At 40.5% G+C, this 11,355-nt stretch overlaps 1 protein-coding gene across 1 annotated transcript; it reads left to right on the forward strand.

The window, feature by feature from the left end:
- The first annotated feature begins 884 nt into the window (after window positions 1-884).
- Window positions 885-11,155, forward strand: ube2ia (ubiquitin-conjugating enzyme E2Ia). The gene is made up of 7 exons (XM_036552582.1): window positions 885-1,033; window positions 8,640-8,718; window positions 9,354-9,437; window positions 9,761-9,833; window positions 9,940-10,049; window positions 10,370-10,449; window positions 10,771-11,155. Exons 2-7 carry the CDS (start codon window positions 8,653-8,655, stop codon window positions 10,829-10,831), a joined length of 474 nt encoding a protein of 157 aa, XP_036408475.1. The 5' UTR covers window positions 885-1,033; window positions 8,640-8,652; the 3' UTR covers window positions 10,832-11,155.
- The last annotated feature ends 200 nt before the right edge of the window (window positions 11,156-11,355 follow it).

Consider the following 11,355-nt stretch of genomic DNA (forward strand, 5'->3'; position numbering starts at 1 on the left):
AAGATGGTTACAGGGTTGGTGGGATATGTTTAGGTTTCTCTACTACACAAGGGCAGGGTTTTGACTTCTGTACATCTGTACAGAACATCTGTACTAGGGTCTACACCTCAGCAGGCAGCAGTGTGACCCTTTACAATGACATTTAACTTAATGTATTAAATTGAATTTAATAATTTCAATTCTTTCAATCAAGAAGTAACATAGTTCCAACATTCTCACTTGCTTTTGAAACATACACTGGTACTTCAACATGAAATGAAAAGCAGGAACTACAACATACAATGTTTAAAATATGTTGAAATCCATACCCAGGTAACAAGGTTTCCAATACAACGTAAACATCCAAACATAATATAAAAATTCTTTCCTTTAATGTGCATTTGTATTTTTTATTAAAATATTTAAATAGAGACCGTTCCCATTTATATACACACTGCACTGCACCGCATCGAACTTTGAGGCTGTGAAATACGGTTTATATATCAAGTGGAGTAGATATGGTATCCATCTTCATAGATTATCCATCGAAGACGGAACGCGGCTCCCTTAAATGCATAGCTGTCAAAAACATTGCCTGTACGAACAATGTGAATATGAATATATCCTCAAAAATAAATATACATGTGCATCTGTTTGAAAATAAAATGGTGAAGGTAGCACGTCTACATTGCCACGCTGAGGAAATGTCCAGTGTGACGTTATTTTCAAAATGTAATTAGATAGATCTAATCTACTGCATTCACTTTTTTATATTATTTGTGGTATCTGAAGTGGCAGTCATTTAAGGTTGACAGCGAATAGAAAAGAGCACTAAACGAAAGACAAGAACCGTCTCATTGGTAGCTATGTAATTGTTTTCAGGCCGTAGTCAGCTAGCTGTCAAGAGGTCCTATTTAGCCTGGGAGAAATTCTGTGTTTTTTTTCAGGAGGGAAACTTCGCAAGGTTTTGTCCCGAGTCTGATACGAATAGCTAGCGACCACTTTAAAGAGCGAACGGTTCATAAAAATAGTCCACATTTGTATCACATCTAAGGTGAGTACTGGTTAGAAATACAACAATTCATATTTTAAATCGGCCCTAGAGTCGTTAGCTTGTATGAGTTTTAGCTTTTTTTGTTTGGTGTTCTTCTAGCTCGCTATCTTGCTAGCTAGCTGGCTAGTCTAGCTAGCGATAGCTATCTTATGACTGATTGAGCGCGTCGTCGCCTCGTTTGGGAACCTAGTTCTTTGTCCCTCAAGGTAATGGGGTGCTCATAATTGCGAATCTGAGGTTTCGTTCACGTCTGCAGAATGAAATGTAACCTAAAATTAAAGGGGAAAGTGCATAATGGCGTGCAGTTGCGTAGCTTACTGGTTAGCTAGCCAATTTCACATGGTACTTAGCAAGCTAGATGGCTAGTTAGCCGATAGGCAGCTAACTAGCTAGCTGGCTCTGTGGTCAGATAACGGTGCGCGTTCGATCTCTGGACTGCTGTTCAGATTTGTAGATGGTATTTCTGTGGCAGCTGTCTAATGCTACTCTTAAATGGGACAGTCAAAAAAATTCTGATTGCGGTGACGACCTATCTAGACAGTTAGCTAGGTTACTGGCTCACCTGCCAGCACGATCAAAAATTACTTAGCTAGACTAGCTAATGAGGTAGCAAGATAGCCACACATTTAGCTACACACCAGTGGTTAGCTCATTTGAACACCAATATGTAGATTTGGAAACCGAGGTCTGGGCAGGTATCGAAGTCCTCGCCTAAAGAGGTAGACCGATGTTGTGTATATTTGTCCCCACCTGGTTTTGTTCTTGCTAATGTATATTGTTTGCTAGTTCACTGTTTCTTTGAAGTTTGATTTCATGTTTAGACATCCGGTGTTGCGCTCTACAGTTTGAATTGCGGTGCCGCGGGAGTCTAAAACTGAAGTTAACGTGATTTCACGAGCAGAGCAGTTTTTTTGTCTCACCAGTTGTTCTTCCAACCTACTGATTGATGTGTACATTATTTTGTTTCGACATTGTCTGTAGTAAGGTATCCATACCTACCTTCGGTAATAGCCTAGTTACGTAAACTGTTTAGCCTCATCTTGGGTACAGAGTTCGCAAGTAGGTATTTGACGTGTTTTTGAAGCCATCCGTACGTTTAAGTGTTACTGTATAAACTTTTACAAGCTTGGTAGCTAGTTGGCCATTTGTACCGCCTCTAATGCACAGATATGTCATTTCATGCACACTAGTTTAAGTTGAATGCTACTGAACCTGTGTTCAGTTTTCTCCTGGGCCAACTGAAAGCATTTGCATTTCGTTAACGGGAGCTTCTTTGCTTACATTGTATAGATTATGTGTGTTCTGGCAAGCAGCCCCACACAGAAACTAGGTGTTTTTCTGTACCTGCATAGTGGGTGATGTATGTGGGGTTTGTGAGTGGAACAAAAAAACATTGCTTTAAAATGAAGTCCTGATAGATTGTAGTGTCTTTTTGTGGTTTGTTGGAGGCAAGGCAATGCTGACTTGTTGGTGGTTTGGACCTAAGACTCCTCTGTAGCTGTGTATTTTTAACTTCTTCTGCAGCCTGTACCTGCAGGCCTCTGTTTGAATCTTAAAAGGTGATCTCTGCTTGCTCAGCACTGGCCACAGATGTGCTTAGCCCTGCATATTTTGTTTTGTAATGGAAGTGTGTAGTTTGCTGTCATGATATAGAATTATCTGCACCTTTGATGCAGTGCAGCATGTACCTGTTTCACCATGTCTGCAGCTTCTGTATTGCTGTTCAAGCTCTAGTGGACACCGTCTGAAGTTAAACAAGTAGGCCGTTCTCTGTGTAGGCTGCATTCGTCTGTCCTCTTGTAAAATGTTGTAAGATATGTTTTGGACTTATTTTACAAGGCTACTTGCTGTGTAAATGTAACCCCTCATTTTATTTGTTTAGTCAAAGGATAATTGATCTCATTCACCAGATTTTGTGAACTTAATGCCATTTGCCTACATAACACGGTCATGTACAAGTAAAGTATTGAATTAAAAGCAATAGATCTGATAAAGTTATTATGTAGACCATGTCATGTGTAGGACAGGTAAGGGTTTGTGCAATTGGTGCGGTCGGTGTCGTAAGCATACCTGAGTACTTTTCCGTATGTGGTCTGCTGCTGTTATTGTGGAAACTGCAGTTCACAGAATTTTTAGATCTATTTTGGGCAGAGAATACTTGCATGTCATTTCTTTGAAAAAACTGCTGCTGTCAGGATGATGATGATGCTTAAAACAAGTATGTACTGACTCAGTATTTCCATGTCAATGCTGAAGCATCTGCTGTCCACAAAGTGGATGGCTACAGTGTCATCGAAACTATTATTAATCCACCCTGAAGCAGATGAACACGATCAACTTTGGGCTCCATTTTTTAGGATGTCTCCCTGTTGGAGTAGCCAAGCAACATGTGCCTTCTCCAAAGTATCCAAGTTCAGCTTAATGCACCATCTTACTATACTGCACGTTGCTGTTGTGTGTCTGAGTTGACACTGGCATGTTTTATATGCAATGTCATAAGCTGTCCAAATGTTGAGGGGCCTTTCAGGGGTCCTGTTGGTCTTGCAGTGTTGAAATCTACTTTTAGTTTTTAATTTGAAGCCAAACATCTGCATTGGATTTGGAGTACAGGTGATTCAGCTTTTTTGTCTGTGGTGAGTATCTGCACTTAATGTGAGCTTCTCTTAGGCATATTACCTTATACACTTGGCTGTATATGCGGCAATAAATTATGGTAAAACTGGTCAATGCAGGATATTCTCATTGCTTTCTCCCAGTGTGAATTTCTCACGAAACCGTTCTTTGATCTTACTCATTTCATATTGTCATTGTCTCAAGTTTGTGCTTTTAAGGAGATTTTTTTTTTTCATTGCATTGAAGTGTTCATAGAGTTGGTCCCAAAATTGTCAGAAGGGATTTTTTATTGTAGAGGGGACATCAGCCAATTCTGCTCGTATTGTAAAATTGGCTTGTCTACTGAGATATTTTAATTTGTTTGTATTCTTTCTGGTATGTTAATAAATATCACACATCTGGAGTTGCTGCTTAAAGGTCTGGGGGAAAAAATGGATTGCCTCAATCTGCAGATGATGTTCAGAATAGGACAGACTGCGGTGTGGAGGATACATGTTTGCTTGACAGGCTGCCAGACCTGTGGAGCAGAGGATGGATAGCATCCTCTCTTTTCAGTTGGAATGAAAACAGCCCTGTCTGTAAGCGAAAGCTGCAGACTGCTGAGAATGGAAGAGTGTAAATTCTGGTGGATGCTACCGCAGAGGAAGCGGAGGAGTCTCCCGGGACAACATGAGCACTTTGCACAACATGTTTTTTGATACCAAATGACAGCGCGGTGAGCTGCTACTCCGAAACGGAATTCAGAAGAAATTAGAAATTCTGTGTGACAACTCTCCGAAAAAACTTCTAACCGCAACAGCAGCGAGGTGTCAGCATTTCCCATGAAGTCCCATGAAGCAGGGGACTATATTTCCAGCGGTTGCTCATTACAGAAATGGAGGGGAACTGGCACACATTTTTTTCTTGAAGATGTCAGATGAGTTGTACCATGACAGGATGTGTTTGCCTCAAACCCGGGAATCCTTGAAATCTAGAGCATGAAACTCCCGTGAATATTGTGCACTTCTGGAGCAATGGAGCTGGCTTATAGCTTAACTATACAGTAGGTGTACTTTTAGCCGGTTCTTGTGCTGAGAATTCAGTTTCGGATCTTTAGATTGCATTCAGATAGGCTTTTTGAGCCATCCAGTGGTGTCAATGTCCATAATACCCATGGTTTTACTCAGGATGTTGAAGTGGTCAGTCGTGTTTATTGCAGATTAATGTTAACACATTCTCACACCTTGCAGAAGACTGGTCTTAAATGGACGGCAATATGTCCTACCCATTCTGTAGCCTGTGACAAGAAGACCTTACCCTGCTAAGTTCCAGATTCATCAAGCACTCTTTTCATTGATTAAGCCTGGTGTCAACACTCCCAGCTCTCCAGAAAGGGCAGATACGTACTGGTCAAGGCATAGATTGAAACTGGCAATTCTTGTCACGCTGATGTCCCTTGAAAATAAGAATGAGAGGAGCTGTCTGTCAGACCTGAAAGGGCATTCAGACCACAGTAAATCCTGAAGTACACTGTGTGCTTTATGATTAAAACCAGTGCTGCTGGGTTTGGTGTTAAAGAAAGCAGCGAGGGCAGCCTTTTGTGTTACCAAGTCCTTGAGGAAAGTGGAGTTGAGATGAATGTTGACAGAAGAGGACATGACTGTTATACAGCTGTCATTGATATTAGAAGAAAAATCCACTTGGCCAAATGAGTAGCCTTCTTCCAAGTTAGATTAGTTCTAATTTTATTTTTACTTCTGTGTGTTGTTTTCAGAATGTCTTGATGAATTTGTACTTTGATTTAACAATGGATGTGTATCCCTTCTACACACTTAAGATTTGTTTCTCTAAGTATTTTGTTCATTATTAAGTTGTGCTTTAGAAATTTAAATTCAAGAAGGAGAGAGAATCTTCACCCAAAACTTTTTATTCAGTTGTCGATTTGTTAAATGTCCAAGTATTGTTGTCTTTCCATTTTCAACCTTATCAATAACTGAGCTCATGGATCAGTTTCATCTGAACCGGTTAATTGTTAATTTACCTGTAGACAACAAGACATTGGTTAATGGGCCACGCCTGTCTAATTAAAGGCATATTAAATACAGGTGTGTGGGTGGAGAGCAGGAGGCTCACTTTTTTCCAGCGGTTTCAGTGCTCAAGCAGGTTCCTTTTGTTTGTTGGTTTTTTAGAACAAGTTATGGGTTTTTGGACATTTGCTTTCTTCATTTTTGTCGGAGGTGTCTGCCCGCTTCTCCACAGAAATAATGGGGAGGGATTTACTGAGTAGAGCTACAAAATGTCAGGTTGAATCAAAGTTTTTTTTTGAATGTCAAGGAGCACCTTTTCTAATGTCCCCTCTGTAATACTGGACATTGTGGACAACATGTGTGTATACCAAAAATGACATTAGAGAACCAAGAGACTCAGATTTATGATATCTCAGGTCCAGATGTCCTTCATGACATGGTGTTGATATGTCCATGTCAGCAGCACTGTATATAAAATGGACGGTGCACATTCAAAGCTTCTGTTTGATACTGGCACAGTATCTGGCATGCACTTTGGGTAGATAAACAGCATGTCTGCATTAACTTAATGTGGCAAGTGATCTACTTATGTTGCGGTTCAGATAGAATAAAAAATGAGAAACTTCTCCAGTGAATCAGGACCCGGTAGGGGGGGGAAGAAAAACCTCAAGTGTGTAAAGTACTTTGTGCATTTAAGAATTGAAGTGTCTGATTAGGATTGTGGAAGCCTTGCCTATGTTTGGTATGCATGTGTTGTAAAAGGGGAAAAACATGTAAATTGCATGTGGCTAATTGCAGATTGTACAGCAGTGGTGCAGCAAAGGAAAACTAATCACTCCATTGTTTCCCCACAGATTTATGGGTGAGCAAGGTGGTGCAAATTTATTTGCACTGAATTGTTAAAATTGAATGGGTGGAGTCTGAAAATTATCTGAAATTTTATGGCTTGGCAGTTTCATTTAGCCATGGTGGCCCGCCATACATATAATATCACAAACCACAATTATCCACAATATGAAGTAAGTCCCTCCTTACTTTGAATACTAACACAATTGCTGCTAAAACGAAAGGCTTTCAATTGGCAGGACTAGACACTTATTCCTACTCTGAAAAGACTGGCTTGAACAATAGTGTCACTTGTGCTTTTCCAGTCAAACTTCAACCTTTCATTTCCTGCACAGGGAAGATTAATATGCATAGTTACTTGATACGTCCTTCTATGTTTCACCTGAGTATAGCCTTTTGTACTCTTGCTAGTTAGACTGGAAGAGAACCCCTGACAAATTCAAAATTGGCTGCCATTGTGAAGGCCAGGAATGTCTGCTTAGGTCTGCTTTGGAACAGATTGGGATGCTAGTACCTCATTTCATATTGCATAACCAAGTCCAGTCTGCTGTTTCAGCAAACTTGGAACACTGGGCTGCGGTAATACTAGATCCTGGTTGTGTTAGTGAGAACAGTTCTGTGTAGTTAGCACTGACTGCTCACTTGGAGAACGCTTCTCAATGACAGCAAACGGCATTCTTTAAAAAAAAAAAAAAGAAGTCTGTATGTGTGGCTTAAATTGTAAGTACATGTGAAAAAGTATTTGAAATTATTTCTTGGGCAGAATGAAATGGAGTTCATATGAAGATGGGGCACTAAATTGCACTTAATTTTCTCACCTCTCTGCTTGCATCAAATGTGGCATTTGTATTGGAATAGCACATATTTTTTCTCTGAAATGGTACTCCACTCAGCAAGAGGAACACCTACCAAGGTGTGTCTAGCACACAGTTGTGGTCACAACAGGACCCACCAGCATCAGTCACTCCAGAGGTCCTCTGTTGAGTGATGGGTGGCTGATCCATCACAACTCATTCTGTGTCGAAATTACACAACTGTGCACATACATGGCTAATTTCAGATTGTACAGCAGAGCTTTGTGTTGCTTATAAAGCGCAAAGTGCAAGAATATCTTCTCTAGCGTTCTGCAGTCAAGGAGCTATCAGTCAAGAGAACTGTAATCTCCATCTGTTCCGTGTGGGAGCCTGTACATCACAAATCCATCCCATCCAGTCCAAACTGCCTGGATGCTACACTCCCAATATACTGCTGTGCTGGAACCGATTGAATTGTGCCCTGTCACTGTGCATTAAGCTGAGCAAGTTTGCATTCTTCCTCTTTCTGTTGACATGATTTAGCACTATGTTGATGTATGTGTTGTAGTCTCTGCTGCCGTTGTCATGGAACCACAGGTTTGCTCTGTAGGGGATGATTATGCCACAGCGGTGCTTAGGTTTCCAATGTACTTTGGGATGCCTCACTGGGATATATGCCCACCTTAGGGGGAGTGAAGTGTCTGTGTGCCCCATCAGTTGATGTGATATTGTTGACCGGCACAAACCTTTGTCTGGAGACCCCTGACACTGATGTCCCTGCTGTTGGCATCAAAGATGTGTTTTGTCTGGTTTGCAAATGTACTTTAAGACCAATTCTGCCATATGTGGTGTGCAAAGACACAATTGACAGGTGTTTTTCAGATTTGATTTCAAATCAGGAAGGGAATGAAAGGATCGATCAGAATAGTTCTCAGGAATTTTGGGAGCCAAAGAAACCCATTTGCCCAAATCCAAATTATGCTTGACATTTTTTTTGTATTATTTTCACTTATACAAAATTATTTATGCGCATGGCATTTAATTGCATAGATTACTTGACTCATTAAACTAGCAGCTGACAGACAATGTGGCAAGTGCCTTAAAGTGGTGATTTAATACAACCATGTAAACCTTACAAACATGCTATTAGCCAGATGACTTGAACAAGAGCTCCTCTTGGCATTAGATGGTGCAGTTGGACTGAAATAATAGCATCATTATTTCTGTGATTGCTTAGAGCTTTTCCATTAGGTTAGTATGTATGAGTATGCGACACATGTGTGAAAAGAATCATTTTTAAATGTGTTACTGCCAATCAACCCTTTTTAATTGCGTCTTTTCTTCCAGGGAGCCACAAGTCATGTCTGGTATAGCCTTAAGCCGACTTGCACAGGAACGAAAGGCCTGGCGGAAAGACCACCCCTTTGTGAGTAGGCATGGAGTCACGACAGAGCGGACATTCTGTCGAAGGCGGCTTTGTCAAGGCATTACTAATTAATTCCATGGCGCGGTTTCGCATATCTGGCCCACGTCTGTCATTCAGACGTCAGGAAGTGTCAGCTGACGTGTGCCGATCACGAAACCTCACAGCTGATCTGCGCTGTGTTGTTGTTTGTTTTTTTTTTTTGTTTTTTTTAGGTTGACGTCCTGAATGTGGTTTAACAAGCATGTTGTACGATGCCAGATAGAAGTTTGGACATGCTTACTCATGAGGGTTTTTTTTTGTTGTTACTATTTTCCACATTTTATAATAAAAGTAAAGGCATCAAAACTGTGAAATAACACAAATAGAATTTAAAAAGTGTTGTACAAATCAATCACTATTTTATATTTTAGATTCTTCAAAGTAAGCCAAAAATATTTTTTAAAAAATTCCTAGAAAGAAATTCATACATAGGCGTCAACTTCAGTATTTATATTTGTCTAAGACACAAATTTCAAGCATTTAAGCATAAGTCTTTAAATCAGAATGTCTTTGAATGCATGTTTCCCGTCACCTTAATCAGATGTGTCCAGACTTTTGACTGGTACTTTATGTGATATGTGCAATGTTCTTTTTAGGGCTTTGTGGCAGTGCCAACAAAAAACCCTGATGGAACAATGAATCTGATGAATTGGGAGTGTGCCATTCCAGGAAAGAAAGGGGTAAGGAACTGTATTTGCATGAGGAGTATAGAAACAAAGAGGACAAGCTGTGTCTTTGCCACGCCTCACAGGCTGACATCTGTAGTTAATGGTTCGGTATTTTGTGAAGATGCTTGATTTAAATCAGAATTGAAATTCATGGCTTGCACACAGAATATCATGCATAACTACACATCTGGCCTTGTAGGTGGTGTGTTGGACTGCTGGCATTGTTAGACATGTGATTTGTGGGTTTCTTTCCATAATGAAACGGGGAAAGCTGTAGCTCTTCTGAACCACATGTGTTGCTTCAGTTGCCACCGTTCTGTCTTCTCTCACTCCAGACGCCCTGGGAGGGAGGCCTGTTCAAACTCCGAATGTTGTTCAAGGATGACTATCCATCCTCCCCTCCCAAGTGTAAGGCCCTCTGTCTTCATCTGAGGATTTTGTTAAAGTCAGTGCATTTGTTTAATGGTGCGTGAATGCTTCTTGGTGAACGCGGTTTGCTGTTCCTTTTTCCCAGGTAAATTCGAGCCTCCGCTGTTCCATCCCAATGTGTATCCGTCTGGCACAGTCTGCCTATCGATTTTAGAGGAAGACAAAGACTGGAGGCCGGCCATCACTATCAAGCAGGTACCCCAGAGGGCGTTGATGTTTAGATGTGATGCGCAGTGATAAGGAATGATGGTTGCAATGCACATGGCAGGAGCTAAAATCCTGGGCTGTATGGATCTTGGTGGTCATGATAAAATGTGGATGCTGCTTATACATTGATGGAAGCTGCACTTTAAGTCCTGACACTGTAGGGGGCAGCATAGATGCATGATATATATATATTTTTTTTTTGCCTTGCACCTCAGTCATCTTCATGTTAAAGATGGTCACCATAATAACGGCTTATATTTAGCTGAGCAGTGCTAAAAATGTTTATGTCCCTTTTGTTAAATCTGTAGATCTTGTTAGGAATCCAAGAACTTCTGAATGAGCCAAATATCCAGGATCCTGCCCAAGCGGAGGCATACACCATTTACTGGTGAGTTCCTACAGGTGGTATTTGTGAAAGTATTTGAAGTTAGAGTGAGATGGTCGCTCTGGCAAAATGCATTGTTTAAGGACTGCAGGTGGACTATTTCAGGAAACGGTTGGAAAAAACCCCATTCTGAATGACGTGTGTACTCCCACAGTACTTCGGACAATTTAATTTGGCAATTGGTTTTGTCCTTGTTGGTTACTTTAACTGCATTGTAGGTGGATAATAAATGGCATGTAAAAAAACTAGGTTTTTATTGAATTTGCACATTGGCAATCATTCGAAGTGTCCTGCTTTTTTACTCAACCATCTCTTCTGTTTCAGCCAAAACAGAGTAGAGTACGAAAAAAGGGTCAGAGCACAAGCCAAAAAATTCTCCCCGTAAGAGTCAAGACCTATCAACAGAATGGAAGGATTTGGTTTGACAAGTTTTTTTTTTTTTTTTTTTCTTCTTTTTGTTTTTTTTTCTTAATTTCATTTCATTTTCCCAGACGTAATATCCCTTACACACTTACCTTCACACTTTTCACACTTACTTTCTACCGAACTTATTTAAAGCAAAATATATTTTGCCATTTCCTGCACTTAGCTTAGCCACTGGTCCTGCAAGTGTAGCCTGTGCTTCTGTTTTTGACGTTGGTTGGGAGGGGAAATGTCACCTCAGCTTTTGACCTTATTTGAGCTGACCTGTGGTATTAAAAGAGCTCAAAACAACAAAGTCTGAAATGTAATTTGTATGGGGGTGGGGTGGGTGGGGGGATGCTTGCTTTGATCCTTTTTAGTTCTCTACAGGTGCGAGTGGTAATAGCACGATGCAGAGCTACACGGTATCCTCATTATGTCAGCTGAAAAATTCTATTCCACATAAATTTGAGTACAAACACACATGCATTGTTTCTTTTTTTTTTT

Source organism: Megalops cyprinoides, chromosome 19 (assembly GCF_013368585.1).
Source record: "Megalops cyprinoides isolate fMegCyp1 chromosome 19, fMegCyp1.pri, whole genome shotgun sequence".
Taxonomy (NCBI): Eukaryota; Metazoa; Chordata; class Actinopteri; order Elopiformes; family Megalopidae; genus Megalops; species Megalops cyprinoides.

Bases quoted from the DNA above. Each gene is read 5' to 3' on its own strand.
- ube2ia (XM_036552582.1), top strand. From the start codon at position 8,653: ATGTCTGGTATAGCCTTAAGCCGACTTGCACAGGAACGAAAGGCCTGG. The intron at 9,438-9,760 runs GTAAGGAACTGT...CTCTCACTCCAG, and splicing joins CCATTCCAGGAAAGAAAGGG to ACGCCCTGGGAGGGAGGCCT. The intron at 10,450-10,770 runs GTGAGTTCCTAC...CTTCTGTTTCAG, and splicing joins GAGGCATACACCATTTACTG to CCAAAACAGAGTAGAGTACG.